This window comes from Oncorhynchus clarkii, chromosome 3, assembly GCF_045791955.1.
Source record: "Oncorhynchus clarkii lewisi isolate Uvic-CL-2024 chromosome 3, UVic_Ocla_1.0, whole genome shotgun sequence".
NCBI lineage: Eukaryota > Metazoa > Chordata > Actinopteri > Salmoniformes > Salmonidae > Oncorhynchus > Oncorhynchus clarkii.
The window spans coordinates 78,243,571-78,256,899 of record NC_092149.1 but is presented as its reverse complement, the minus strand read 5'-3'; the positions used below and the strand labels follow the sequence as shown (position 1 = coordinate 78,256,899).

The 13,329-nt window shown below is 42.6% G+C and overlaps 2 protein-coding genes across 4 annotated transcripts in view; one reads left to right on the top strand and one right to left on the bottom strand.

Annotated features, from left to right (window-relative positions):
- LOC139405041 (UDP-glucuronate decarboxylase 1) overlaps positions 1-2,218 on the top strand; it is a 98,072-nt gene extending 95,854 nt beyond the window's left edge. The window contains exons 14-16 of the mRNA XM_071147557.1: positions 261-318; positions 476-579; positions 1,351-2,218. Of these exons, the coding sequence (XP_071003658.1) occupies positions 261-318; positions 476-579; positions 1,351-1,485 (297 nt within the window). The 3' untranslated portion in view covers positions 1,486-2,218. The remainder of the gene's footprint in view (positions 1-260; positions 319-475; positions 580-1,350) is intronic.
- A 109-nt stretch (positions 2,219-2,327) lies between these two features.
- LOC139405010 (ECRG4 augurin precursor a) lies at positions 2,328-12,017 on the bottom strand. 3 transcript variants are annotated; one of them, XR_011633861.1, is made up of 5 exons: positions 11,016-11,223; positions 8,529-8,576; positions 8,263-8,432; positions 5,916-6,669; positions 2,328-5,849 (listed from the first exon to the last, which is right to left on the bottom strand). XR_011633861.1 is itself a non-coding variant. In XM_071147556.1 (5 exons), the coding sequence occupies exons 2-5, from the start codon at positions 11,083-11,085 to the stop codon at positions 6,520-6,522; spliced, it is 438 nt and encodes a 145-aa protein (XP_071003657.1). In that variant the 5' UTR covers positions 11,086-11,117; positions 11,990-12,017; the 3' UTR covers positions 2,328-6,519. The 3 variants fall into 3 exon arrangements, 2 of the variants coding, with proteins under 2 accessions (XP_071003657.1, XP_071003656.1); XM_071147556.1 differs by adding an exon at positions 11,990-12,017 and having other exon boundaries at positions 2,328-6,669; positions 11,016-11,117; XM_071147555.1 differs by having other exon boundaries at positions 2,328-6,669.
- Positions 12,018-13,329: the final 1,312 nt, after the last annotated feature.

Here is a 13,329-nt window from a genome sequence, read left to right as displayed (position 1 = left end):
TGTCTGGAAATGGAATGGGTGGAGATCTCAGAGCAGTAGGAGAGGTCTTGTAGAGGGCTGACTGACGTGCATTACTGACACACTGTGGCTCTGATCCACCACATTGTCCTGCTTTCTCACACACACACACACACACACACACAACTCTTTTTTTTGTTTTGCAACACTCAGCTAAATTGCTTCTGACAGGGTGTGTGTGTACTTTCGTCTTCCTGTGTGTGTATTGATCTTCTGTGTTGGTTCATGTAATCTGCCTGTAGGGGAACCCGGAAGAACACACCATATTGGAGTTTGCTGAGCTCATCAGGAGTCTGGTCGGTGAGTGTCAGATCAACAGACCACTCATCCACTTCTTACTTTTTCACTTGTTCTTCTCCTTTCTCTTGAAATATACCATATCGCTGCTGTTCTCTGTCTGGATTGCACCTAACTGTACCCTTTTCTGCCTCCTTTCTTCCTCCCGCCACACACTTAGTGAGCCGCAGTCAGATCCAATTCCTTCCAGAGGCGCAGGACGACCCTCGGAGACGCCGTCCCGACATTCGCAAAGCCAAGATGATGCTGGGCTGGGAACCTGTGGTCAGTATAAACACGCACACACTAGATACACACACACACACGCGCATACATACACAACTTCATATTTACAGTACCACAGTATCTATATCCACAGTAAAAACGAGTCCTATATCAACATAATCTGAAAGGCCGCTCAGCAAGGAAGAAGCCACTGCTCCAAAACCGCCATTAAAAAAAGCCAGACTACGGTTTGCAACTGCACATAGGGACAAAGATCATACTTTTTGGAGAAATGTCCTCTGGTCTGATGAAACAAAAATATAACTGTTTGGGCATAGTGATCATCGTTATGTTTAGAGGGAAAATGGGAACGCTTGCAAGCCGAAGAACACCATCCCAACCGTGAAGCACGGGGGTGGCAGCATCATGTTGTGGGGGTACTTTGCTGCAGGACGGACTGGTGCGCTTCACAAAAGAGATGACCTGACTTAGTTACACCAGCTCTGTCAGGAGAAATGGGTCAAAATTCACCTAACTTACTGTGGGAAGCTTGTGGAAGACTACCTGAAAAGTTTGACCCAATTTAAACAATTAAAAGGCCAAATTAAATTTTTGCTGGGATTAAATGTCAGGAATTGTGAAACTGAGTTTAAATGTATTTGGCAAACGTGCCTAAACTTCCGACTTCAAATATATATATTCGGAAGTTTACATACACCTTAGCCAAATACACACGTGGCTAGACAGACACACACTCCTAATGCATATAATCATACGTCTACTACACATACGATGATGTTCTGTAAGACGTGTGTGTTGTTGTGTTACCAGGTGCCGTTAGAGGAGGGCCTGAACAAGACCATCCAGTACTTCAGCCGGGAGCTGGAGCACCAGGCCAATAACCAGTACATCCCCAAGCCCAAGGCAGCCCGCCAGAAGAAAGGACGACCAAGACAACACAACTGAGCTCAAGGGGTCAAGGGTCACACCATCCCCAAAGGCTGCTGGGACACCGGAGGACCCAGGACCCTCAGAGAACTCTCTTGAGTTTGGCGCGAAGAAGAAATGTTCCTGTGTCTGCTGTGGTTTTTACACTCCCGCGGGGCGATGCTTTTCAGACACAAACGTGCCTGAAAGCAAGAATAGAATCACAAACAGATAATAAAAAAACTGACAACGATCAGAACCCAGTCTTGCACTCTGGGTTTTTTTGTCAATACAGGCTGTTATTTAAGATCAGGCTTGAGAAGTGTTTTGTTGCGTTGTTTACACTGTGCAGTTTGGCATTTGTTTTGCTCGGTTGACGTGGTCTATTTTATTACCTGCATTGATTCCTGGCTCTTACGTAAGACTGCTTTGTATTCCAACCATTGCAACATTGGCGGAGAGGAGAAGCGAGGAGAGGAGAAGCGAGGAGGGGTGAAGGAGAGTGAGTTGGTTTGTTCAAAGCCTCAGATGGGTGTGCTAGGCCCTGCCCCCTTCTACACTTGCTCTGGTGCTGTGCAGTGAGCTGTAAGCCTGGACACACACACGCCACTCAAGAGTGTGTTTCTGTGTCACTGTGTGTGTGTGTCTTGTGGTTCTGAGTAACTTTTGGGATAACCTTTGTGAAAGCTCTACTGTCAAATCGGAAATCCAGAAATCTTATATAATCAATTTTAGGTGAAAATGGTATTTTAATAAAATATTTCCAATAAATGTCTCCCGTGTGTGTGTGTGTGTGTCACTTCTAAAAACCTTGGTGTTACTATTCTGGTAGTTGTTCCAATCTGGAGGTGGTGAGGTTAGTCAATAATGTGAGGCTGAGCAATGAGTCAGTCTTTATTTATACTGATCCTCGACAAACAAACAATACAAACAGAACAGCAGCTGGTGTAAAGCGATAGGAAGAGAAAAGCCAGATCTGGAGCAGGAGCCAGGGGCCATTAGATTAGACTGGGGAGAAGTGTGAGAGAGGAGACAGTTTAGTTGAATTTCTTTGCACAGAATAAGTGATAGAGAAAATACAAACGGTGTGCAGGTGTTGTTGGAAGCCCCAGGGTTTATTTGAAAACCACACCCCTGCACATTGTTTTACAAGACAATATAAAAATGGTTTGTTAAAACCTAACAAAACATAATTATAAATGTATAAATGAATTGTGCAGTAATCACACACAAAAAAAGTGTTTTGTTTAAATGTGTGAGAGTTAGCATACATGGAGATTACTGTGTAGTTTGGTTCATCAGGCTGACCCCCAGTCTTCACTTGAAGTTAGTGAGAGATTATGTTTTGGCAATGTAAAAATAAAAGTTTCAGAGTATGGTACCTCTGTATCTGACAGAGAAGTGACTGTGAGATGTGGCAGTGGAAGGGGTAAAGGTTATCGCAGTGTCTTGCGTTATATACAGTCATTATTATTTTAGCTGTCTACCACAACATATTGGAGTTGAAATGAAATAACAAATATGAGCTGAAAGTGCAGACGTTCAGCTTTAATTTGAGGGTGAACGGTGTAGGAATTACAGCACTGCAAATATTTGCCCCCCTTTTAAAGGGACCAAAAGTAATTGAACAATTGGCTGTTGCATGGCCAGATGTGTTGTTCCCTCATTAGTTAATTTACAAGTAAGCAGACAAAAGTTCTGGAGTTGATTTCAAGTGTGCATTTGGAATCTGTTGCTGTTAAGCCTCATTATGAAGTCCAAAGTGCTGTCCCTGCCAGTGAAACAAGCCATCATTAGGATGAAAAATCAAAACAAATCCAACAGAGAGATAGCAAAAACCTTAGGTGTGGCCAAATCAATTATTTGGTACATTCTGAAAAAGAAAGAACGCACTGGTGAGCTCCGGGACACCAAAAGGCCCAGAAGACCACAGAAAACAACTGTGGTAGATGACAGAATAATTATTTCCCTGGTGAAGAAAAACCCCTTCACAACAGTTGGCCAGATCAGGAACACCATCCAGGAGGTAGGTGTATCTGTGTCAACAATCGAGAGAAGACTTGAGTAAATAAGTTTACCAGAGTAAATACAGAGATGTAAACCCTTGGTAAGTCTCAAAGAACAGGAAGACCAGATTAGAGCTTGCCAAAAAACATCTAAAACACCTGTACAGTTCTGGAACAACATCCTGTGGACAGATGAGACAAAGATCAACTTGTACCAGAATGATGGGGAAAGAAGAGTGTGGAGAAGGGAAGGAACTGCTCATCATCAGAGCATACCACCTCATCTGTGAAGCATGGTGGAGGTAGTGTTATGGTGTGGGCATGTATGGCTGCCAATGGAACTTGTTCCCTTGTATATATTGATGATGGGACTGCTGACAAAAGCAGCATGATGAATTCTGAAGTGTTTAGGGATATAGTATCTGTTCAGATTCAACCAAATGCTTCAAAACTCATTGGACGGTGCTTCACAGTGCAGATGGACAATGACCCGAAGCATACTGCGAAAGCAACCCAATACCTTTTTAAGGCAAAGAAGTGGAATGTTCTGCAATGGCCAAGTCAATTGGATTCAGGTCAGGTGATTGAGCATGCATTTCACTTGCTGAAGGCAAAACGCCCCAAGAATAAGCAGGAAGTGAAGACAGCTGCAGTAAAGGCCTGGCAGAGCATCACCAGGGAAGAAACCCAGCATCTGATGATGTCTATGGGTTCCAGACTTCAGGCAGTCATTAAAACTCACAATTTATTTTATGATTATGTTAATATGTTCAATTACTTTTGAGCCCATAAAATTGGGGGCTATGTATGAATGTTTTAATTCCTACACAGTTCATACAATCATTTTGACAAAACCCTTGAATTACAGATGAAAGTCTACACTTAAAACACATATTGACTGTTTCCTATCAAATCCTTTGTGGTGGCGTACACAGCCAAAATGATGCAAATACTTATGGACCTGACTATAGATGGATCTCAGTAATTAACCTGGAAGAATCCATTGAAGGGTTTAGATAAACTGTCCGAGCGTATTCCTCTCAAAAATGTTAGAAAAAGCTGTTGCGCAGCAACTCACTGCCTTCCTGAAGGCACAGTGTATACGAAATGCTTCAGTCTGGTTTTAGACCCCATCATAGCACTGAGACTACACTCGTGAAGTTGGTAAATTACCTTTTAATGGCGTCAGACCAAGGCTCTACGTCTGTCCTCGTTCTCCTAGACCTTAGTGCTGCTTTTGACACCATCGATCATGACATTCTTTTGGAGAGATTGGAAACCCAAATTGGTCTACATGGACAAGTTCTGGCCTGGTTTAGATCTTAACTGTCGGAAAGATATCAGTTTGTCTCTGTGGATGGTTTGTCCTCCGAAAAGTCAACTGTAAGTTCTGGTGTTCCTATTTAGGACCACTATTGTTTTCACAATATATTGTACCTCTTGGTGATGTCACTCGGAAACATAATGTTAACTTTCGCTCCTATGCGGACGATGCACAGCTGTGCATTTCGATGAAACATGGTGAAGCCCCAAAATTGCCCTCCCTGGAAGCCTGTGTTTCAGACATAAGGAAGTGGATGGCGGCAAAGGTTTTACTTTTAAACTCAGACAGAACAGAGATGCTTGTTCTATCTCCCAAGAAACAATGAGATCTTCTGTTGGATCTGACAATTAATATTGATGGTTGTACAGTCATCTCAAATAAAACCGTGAAGGACCTCAGCGTTACTCTAGACCCTGATCACTCTTTTGATAAAACATATCAAGACTATTTCAAGGACAGTTTTTTTCCATCTTCGTAACATTGCAAAAATCAAACTTTTTGTCAAAAAATGATGCAGAGAAGTTAATCCATGCTTTTATCACTTCTAGATTTGACTACTGCAATGCTCTACTTTCTGAATACCCGGATAAAGCACTAAATAAACTTCAGTTAGTGCTAAACATGGCTGCTAGAATCTTGACTAAAACCAAAAAAATGCCAGGTAATTAGAGGAGGAGGCTAGTCTTGCAAATGTATTTTGTATGATGAGTAATTTGTGTGGATAGGAGGCATATGAGCTGGCCCAGACAATATTACAGTAAATGAGATATGGTAAATTAAGCTACGGTAAAGTATAGTATTAGGAAGCAAACCTGATGTACCAAACCACCAATCTTTCTGATGATACCAACAGATTTCATCACTTTGCTGCAGACAAACTGAAAATGACCTTTCCAGGACAACTGTTCATCAATTATAACTCAGAGGAATCTAGTGGAACTAACTGAATATGATCATTCCAGGACAACTGTTCATTAATTATAACTCAGAAGTATCTAGTGGAACTAACTGAATATGATCATTCCAGGACAACTGTTCATTAATTATAACTCAGAGGAATCTAGTGGAACTAACTGGATATGATCTTTCCAGGAAAACTGTTCATCAATTATAACTCAGAGGAATCTAGTGGAACTAACTGAATATGATCATTCCAGGAAAACTGTTCATCAATTATAACTCAGAGGAATCTAGTGGATGTGACTTGTTCTATTTCATTCCCACCAATTGAGATTCTGGCTCTTTTCTTTAACCACATTTCTTATCCTTACTATTGAATAAAATAAAGTTCGATTTTTTTACATTTAAAGATAATGTTTATCTGGAACCATTCAGAAAATGTGTCCATGCCTGAGTTGGCTTCGTTAATTAGTGAATACAAATGATTGTGTGATAAAATCTACTTGGTATCCTCAGCAAAGAGAATGGGAAGTACGGTAGAAGACACAGCAGCAAGGTCATTGATATAGATTAGGAATAACAAAGGTCCCATTATCCAACCCTGTGGCACGCTACAGGATGTCTTGACCCTAAGGGATGGGTTAGAAACGAGTGAAAAGCATGAGCTGATGCACACCCAAAAATGTTTGTCCAGGTGTTGTTTAACGGAAAGTAAACTGTATACAAAGAAAGAAAAGAAGTTGCACACTATATGAGGGAGAAATAGAGAGGAGGTTAGAAGTAGTGAAGGAAGACAGAGGTTAGTCTTACGTTTTGAGAGAGGGAGCGAGACAGCATGCTGAGTTAGTAGTAGTCGTAGTTGACGTCGGCTCCGTGACGGTGTGCCCCTCTGTCTCTGGGTCCAATGGGAGAGTTCTCGTCGTAATGGTGCTGGCGACCCTGATCGCTGGACCGCGCGTGGTCCATCCAGTAGGACAGGTCTGCCTCCAGTCTCTGGGGGGGGGGGACATGACCACAACCTCTCAACTTTAGCCCAACTCAAAAGATCTGAAACATTGGAAATGTGCAAAAAATATTGTAACATTTCCACTCCGCTCATTAGAGAGCAGGGTTATGCAATCAACTTGTTGCTCATACCCATCAGATCCTTTCAGATCTACTGGATTGCTTAGCGGGTAAGGGAGTAGGAGCTAGGGGGTAAGGGAGTAGGAGCTAGGGTGTAAGGGGGTAGGAGCTAGGGGGTAAGGAGTTAGGATCTAGGGGGTAAGGCGATAGGGGGTAAGGGACTATGGGGTTGATTTGCTAGTCAGCAGATGTTTTGGAGATGACTTGAACAGGACAGCTGCTATGCATAGAGTATAGACCAACATGGTTTAAAATGCAGAGGCTGTCGGATCCAACAGCAAGAGAGGCTGGTTCAGGCATCAGGAAATCACACATACCCAGGAAGTCATTAAAGCAATCCTACTGATTGACCTACAGGAGCTGTCAGCTGTCTACAGGAGCTGTCAACTGTCTACAGGAGCTGTCAACTGTCTACAGGAGCTGTCAACTGTCTACAGGAGCTGTCAACGGGAGCTGTCAACGGTCTACAAAACTGAGGAGCAAACAACTTTCTCCTTCCTTTACTTTATTCATAACCTCTACTTCTCAATACCTCTCTCTCTCGGTCTGTCTCTCTGTTTCGTCTCCCCCACTCTCTGTCATTCTTTCTGACTTGTTTTTGCCAAAGATTTTCTCCCTGGTCCTGGTGTTTCTAAACATCTCCATTGGAATCATTGATCTGGAAGAAACATAGCTAGAGAGGAAAAAAAGTGTGTGCGTGCATGTGTGTATTCAAGGTGTGTCAGGCCCAGTGATGTCCATAGTGGTGGAGAATAATTATCTTCTTTGAATAGAGTCTCTAGGACCTGCTGTGACAGAAACATCCATCTGCTTTTATCTAGTCTGATAACGACAACAAATTAGCCTGGGCATTATCCCTCACTCCCGCCCTCCCTCCCTCCCTCCCTCCCTCCCTCCCTCCCTCGCTCCCGCCCGCCCTCCCACCCTCCCGCCCGCCCTCCCTGCCCTCCCTCCCGCCCACCCTCCCGCCCTCCCTCCCGCCCACCCTCCCGCCCGCCCACCCGCCCTCCCTCCCTCCCTCCCGCCCGCCCGCTTCCGCCCACCTGCCCTGCATTTTGCCATAATATGAGTTTTTCTCACACAGTTACTTTAGATCTTAGTGCTTTGTATAATGTCTGTTCTCCCCCATGTAGCTGTGGGTGGCTACTAGTGTGTTGTGCAGTGGACTGTTTCTCATAGGCCTATTCTTCTACGGATCGTAGTACTGTTTACCCTATCCCATATCTGGGGCCAGGAGTTTTTACAACCTTGTGACCTAATCATATAACATATGCAATACTATGATAATGGCCCATAGTAGGGTTAGGTCACAGTGTCAGATTAAACTCAAGGCCTTACCTCATTCCGTGACCCCTCTCTTCGCTGTTTAGTACACACTTGTACATGTGTGAAATATGGCAAATGTAAGCACCTGACAAATTATTATTATTATTTATTATTCAACCCTCTTGGCCCGCTCACCGTCTCGTCGAAGCCCATGTACATGAACTGCATGATCCACTGCTGCACATCTGGCCTGCTGCGGTCCCAAATGTTCCTCTTGGGCCGCCGTAGCTTGGCCAGGAACTCTTTGGCCTTGGCGGGAGCAACAGCCACCCTGTACTTAGGTGAAGCGCTACCGTCACTCGCCACTGGGGGGAGGCAGAGAGGAGACTTGTAATGGCAGTAGAATGTAAAGTAGGTGCAGTGTTAAATGTGTGTATGTAAAAACTATCTGTGAATATTACCATCTCTTTTCTTCAGGATCTTGTGAAGGCTGCTATCACTGGAAACATCTGATAAAGAGAGTCAATAGAACACTTAGTGGGGTTAATGTGGGTTAATGTTTAGCCTAGAAGGAGACTACTGTAGTGTAAGTCCATTGTGATTATAAAGTTAGATTGTGGTGTGATAAATCCCAGCTCATTCAGTAGAGGCTTAGCACACACACACACGCGCACACACACAAACAGCCAGAAGTGGAGCACATGGATGAGGTTATAGGAAATGGTTAGCAGGAGTCTAAGTTGCAAATTAGCAATTTCCCCACTAAACTTTTTTTTATCTGCCGACAGTAGTAGTCTGTCTAGAGAGGAGGAGGGGTGTTTGCTATTTGCTGCCTCACATTTACATGAATGATGAATGAGACTTTCCACTGAGAGATCTGCCTGGTCTGCTTTCTTTCCCTACCTCGCTCTCCATCTTTCTCTCTTCTTCCCTGTCTAGGCAACCCGTCTCGCTCATTAAAATGGTGGGAAAGAGACAGCTAGAAAAGCCTTTTGAGGCGAAAGGGATACATGGAATTTCCAAGGCCAGCTAGTTTTCAGTGACACATTAAGTCCATTGTCGCTTGTCTCCTGTTTTAGAACATACAGTGTCTTCAGAAAGTATTCACACACTGACATTTTCCACATGTTGTTGTGTTACAGCCTGAATTTAAAATGGATTACATTTAGACTTTGTTCCACTGATCTACACACAAGGTCCCACAATGCCAAAGTGGAATTTAGTTTTTAGAATTTTTTAGAAATGAATACAAAATGCAAAGCTGAAATGTCTTGAGTCAATAAGTATTCAACCCCTTTGTTATGGCAAGCCTAAATACAGTCAGGAGTAAAAATGTGCTTAACAAGTCACAGAAGTTGCATGGACTCACTGTGTGCAATAATTGTGGTTAACGTGATTTTTAAATGACTATCCCATCTCAGTACCCCACACATATAATTATCTGTAAGGTCCCTCAGTCGAGCTGTGAATGAAGATCAGGGAGGTTTTCAATACCTCGCAAAGAAGGGCACCTATTAGATAACAAAAAAAAGCAGACACTGAATATCCCTTCGAGCATGGTGAAGTGAGCATGGTGAAGTGAGCATGGTGAAGTTATCAATTACGCTTTGGATGGTGTGTCAATACACCCAGTCACTACAAAATACAGGCATATATCCTAACTCAGTTCCGGGAGGGGAAGGAAACCGCTCAGGGATTTCACCACGAGGCCAATGTTGATTTTAAAACAGTTGCAGAGTTTGATGGCTGTGATAGGAGAAAATTGAGGATGGATCAACATTGTAGTTACTCCACGATACTAACCTAAATGACAGAGTGAAAAGAAGGAAGCCTGTACAGAATAAAAATATTCAAAAACATGCATCCTGTTTGCAACAAGACATTGAAGTAATACTGCAAAGAATTACACTTTTTTATCCTGAATACAAAGCATTATGTTTTGGGCAAATCCAACACAGCACGTTACTGAGTACCACTCTTCATATCTTTAAGCATGGCGGTGGCTGCAGCATGTTATGGGTATGCTCCTCATCGGCAAGGACTAGGGAGTTTGTTTAATATAAAAAATACATGGAATAGAGCCAAGCACAGGCAAAATCCTAAAGGAAGACCTGGTTCAGTCTGCTTTCCAACAGACACTGGGAGACAAATTCACCTTTCAGCAGGAAAGTTTATTCCCTACTGGGTCAAACAGCTGCAAAGACAAAGAAATGTTTACACAAGCACCTATATTTATACCCTCCTACTAGGAGGAGTCAACTCCTTGCACATCTAGACAGCCAATCCATCTCTGCTGCTAAGTCAGGAAATGATTTGGTTCCTCTCATTGGTGTCGTCACGGTTCTGCCTCCTATATGTGTGTCATAGGAATGTTCCTTCTCATTTCATTTGACCTGAACTCGGGATGAATTCCTCACTCCTCCCAACTCCACTGGCAGTCCTACACTATCAGTGACTGAAACCAGACTGTTGCCCTTTGCCTGCCCTGCCCCCCCCCCCCCCCCCCCCCCCCCCCCCCCAGGAGCCATGAGATTTAACAATATCATGTAAACTAGTTCTAGTATAGTAACATGAATAAGTATTTATTTCAAGCTAGATTCCACAACCACACAAGAGAAAGAAATGTGTTACGCATTCATGCATTATGCAAAAATAACTCACCTTAGATAATTCAAATACCCAATAAAACTTCATAAAACATACCATCAACCTTCAAACTTGAAGTTTTTAAATAACTATATGAATAAACAATTCAGTGCTTCAGATGTTGTTTCAGAAGCTTTGTTAATCTAAGTTTGGTTCCATATGGGTGAAATCAAATGATCTAGCATAGTAGGATGTTTGGGGGGACAGAGTGATAGATGGGAGGAGATGGAGACAGAAAGATTGTTGAAAGAAAGGAGCTAGAGAGAGAGGTAGACAGGAAGAGAAAACGAGAGTTACCTCACCTGCGAGGGCCAGCAATGTGAGCAGAGCGGTGAGCCCTACCAACCTCAGATAAAGCCGCTGAGAAGCCATGGTGTCCCCTTCGCTCTCGCGTTCTGACCCGTCTAATGGCAACACACACCAGAAACACACAGATACAGGGGGCGCAGTTGGGGCCGCGAGCCAAACGTTCCGATCGGAAACTGGCCCGTAGTGGCTTAATGTCGTTTATCCCAAAATCCAACCCACAGAAACAGGCCTGACTGAAGTAGTGTTTTTTCTTCTAATGGAATGTTAATGTGTGCCTGGGGTTATTTTCCATCCAGTAAGTACAGCAGCAGCAGTGAGAGAGGAACTGTAACCGTATAGCTGCTGTTCTCCCTATACAGTGTATACCAAAGGTGAACTTGCAAACTTGAGCCAACGATAAGCCTCTGAATTATTACCACCCAATTAAGTCGACTGATTAACGTTGCTGAGAGTGTCAAAATGGAGGCTGTAGTGGTGGAATGAGTAAGCAGTGTGGAAAGAGAGAGAGAGAGAATATCAGCACAAACAACTAGCTATGCAACATGGAGATCTATGGATAAACCACTTCTCCAACCTTTTTGGACAAGAGCAGAAGCATATACATGACAGAGCGTGCAAAGCTGTCATCAAGGCAAATGGTGGCTATTTGAAGAATCTCAAATATAAAATATATTTTGATTTGTTTAACACTTTTTTGGTTACTACATGATTCCATATGTGTTATTTCATACTTTTGATGTCTTCACTATTATTCAATAATGTAGAAAATAGTAAAAAATAAAGAAAAACCCTTGAATGAGTAGGTGTTCTAAAACATTTGACGGATCAATAACACATCTTAGAATCAGCTATTAAAGACTACCAGAAACCATTGGATTCTCCAATTACATTGACTGAACGACAGGACAAAATATAAACTGTCCAACCCAAAAAGCCCTGTGGTGTTGATGGTAAAAAATATACAGACCACAAATTCAACTTGGATATACTCAAACTCTTCAATATTATCCTCAGCTCTGGCATCTTGCTCAATATTTGGATCCAAGGTCTGATCACCCCAATCCAGAAAAGTCGAGACAAATTTGACCCAAATAATTACTGCAGGATCTGTGTCAAATGTAACCCCGGCAAAATCCTCTACAGTATCATCAACAGCAGACTCCAACATTTCCTCAGTGAAAACAATGTCCTGAGCAAATGTCAAATTGTCTTCTTACTAAAACCTTGCAGACTCTAACTGACAAAGAAACCAAAACCAAAGCAAAGTCTTCTCATGCTTTATTGATTTCAAAAAAGTATTTGACTCAATTTTGCAGAGGGCCTGCTGTATAAACTGATGGAAAGCGGTGTTGGGGAGGAAACCTACGATGTTATGAAATCTAAACAAACAATACGTGTGCAATCAGAATTGGCAATAAACACACAGATTTCTTCCCGAACGGGTGTGGGTTCTACAGGAATGCATCTTGAATCCCACCCTATTCAACATTTATATCAATGATTTGGTGAGAGCACTAGAACATTCTGCAGCACCCGGCCTCACTGAAATCAAATGTCTACTGTCTAATGTCTACTGTTTGCAGATGATCTGATGCTTCTGTCACCAACCAAGGAGGGCCTACAGCAGCATCTAAATCTTCCTTACAAGATTCTTTATGTCTGTTACCACTGATAACCTGAATGACCCTAGAAAGTTTTGGAAGGCTATTAAGTCTATGTCTGGTAACAGTAATGTTAATGAATTACCGTCATGTGCTTTGAAGGACTCTGTTGCTGTATATGACAAAACTGAAATGCTGAATTGTTTCAATGAGCACTTTGTATCATCTGGTAGGCTGTTTGATTCAGTGTTCTCTGTCTCTGTACAGCCCTGTGTGGATGAACCAGTGAGAGCTGATCAAACTTTTAGCTTTTAGTCATTCTCAGTGCAGGAGGTACATAAAGCCCTGAAATCCTTAGATCAGAGAAAGCCTTCAGGTCCTGATCTTTTGGATCCCTGCATTTTAAATCTGGCAGCTGATTTCATAGCTGAACCACTTACATATCTGTTCAATCTAACCCTGGAATGTAATGAAATCCTGAAAATCTGGAAATCAGCATTTGTCCTACCACTTTTAAAAGGGGGAGATCCAACTTTTTAAAATAATTATAGGACAATCTCAAAGCTGTCACCCCTGGTGAAAATACTTGAAACCCTTGTGAGTGAACAGCTAAAAGAGTTTTATCAATGTACCAATCGGGCTTCAAGAAGCATAACACAATTACAGCAGCCATGAAGGTTTTAAATGATAACACTGAAGCCCTTGA

Bases quoted from the DNA above. Each gene is read 5' to 3' on its own strand.
- LOC139405010 (XM_071147556.1), bottom strand. From the start codon at position 11,085: ATGGCTTCTCAGCGGCTTTATCTGAGGTTGGTAGGGCTCACCGCTCTG. The intron at 8,577-11,015 runs GTGAGGTAACTC...TCTCTTTATCAG, and splicing joins CACATTGCTGGCCCTCGCAG to ATGTTTCCAGTGATAGCAGC. The intron at 6,670-8,262 runs GTGAGCGGGCCA...CCCCCCCCCCAG, and splicing joins ACATGGGCTTCGACGAGACG to AGACTGGAGGCAGACCTGTC.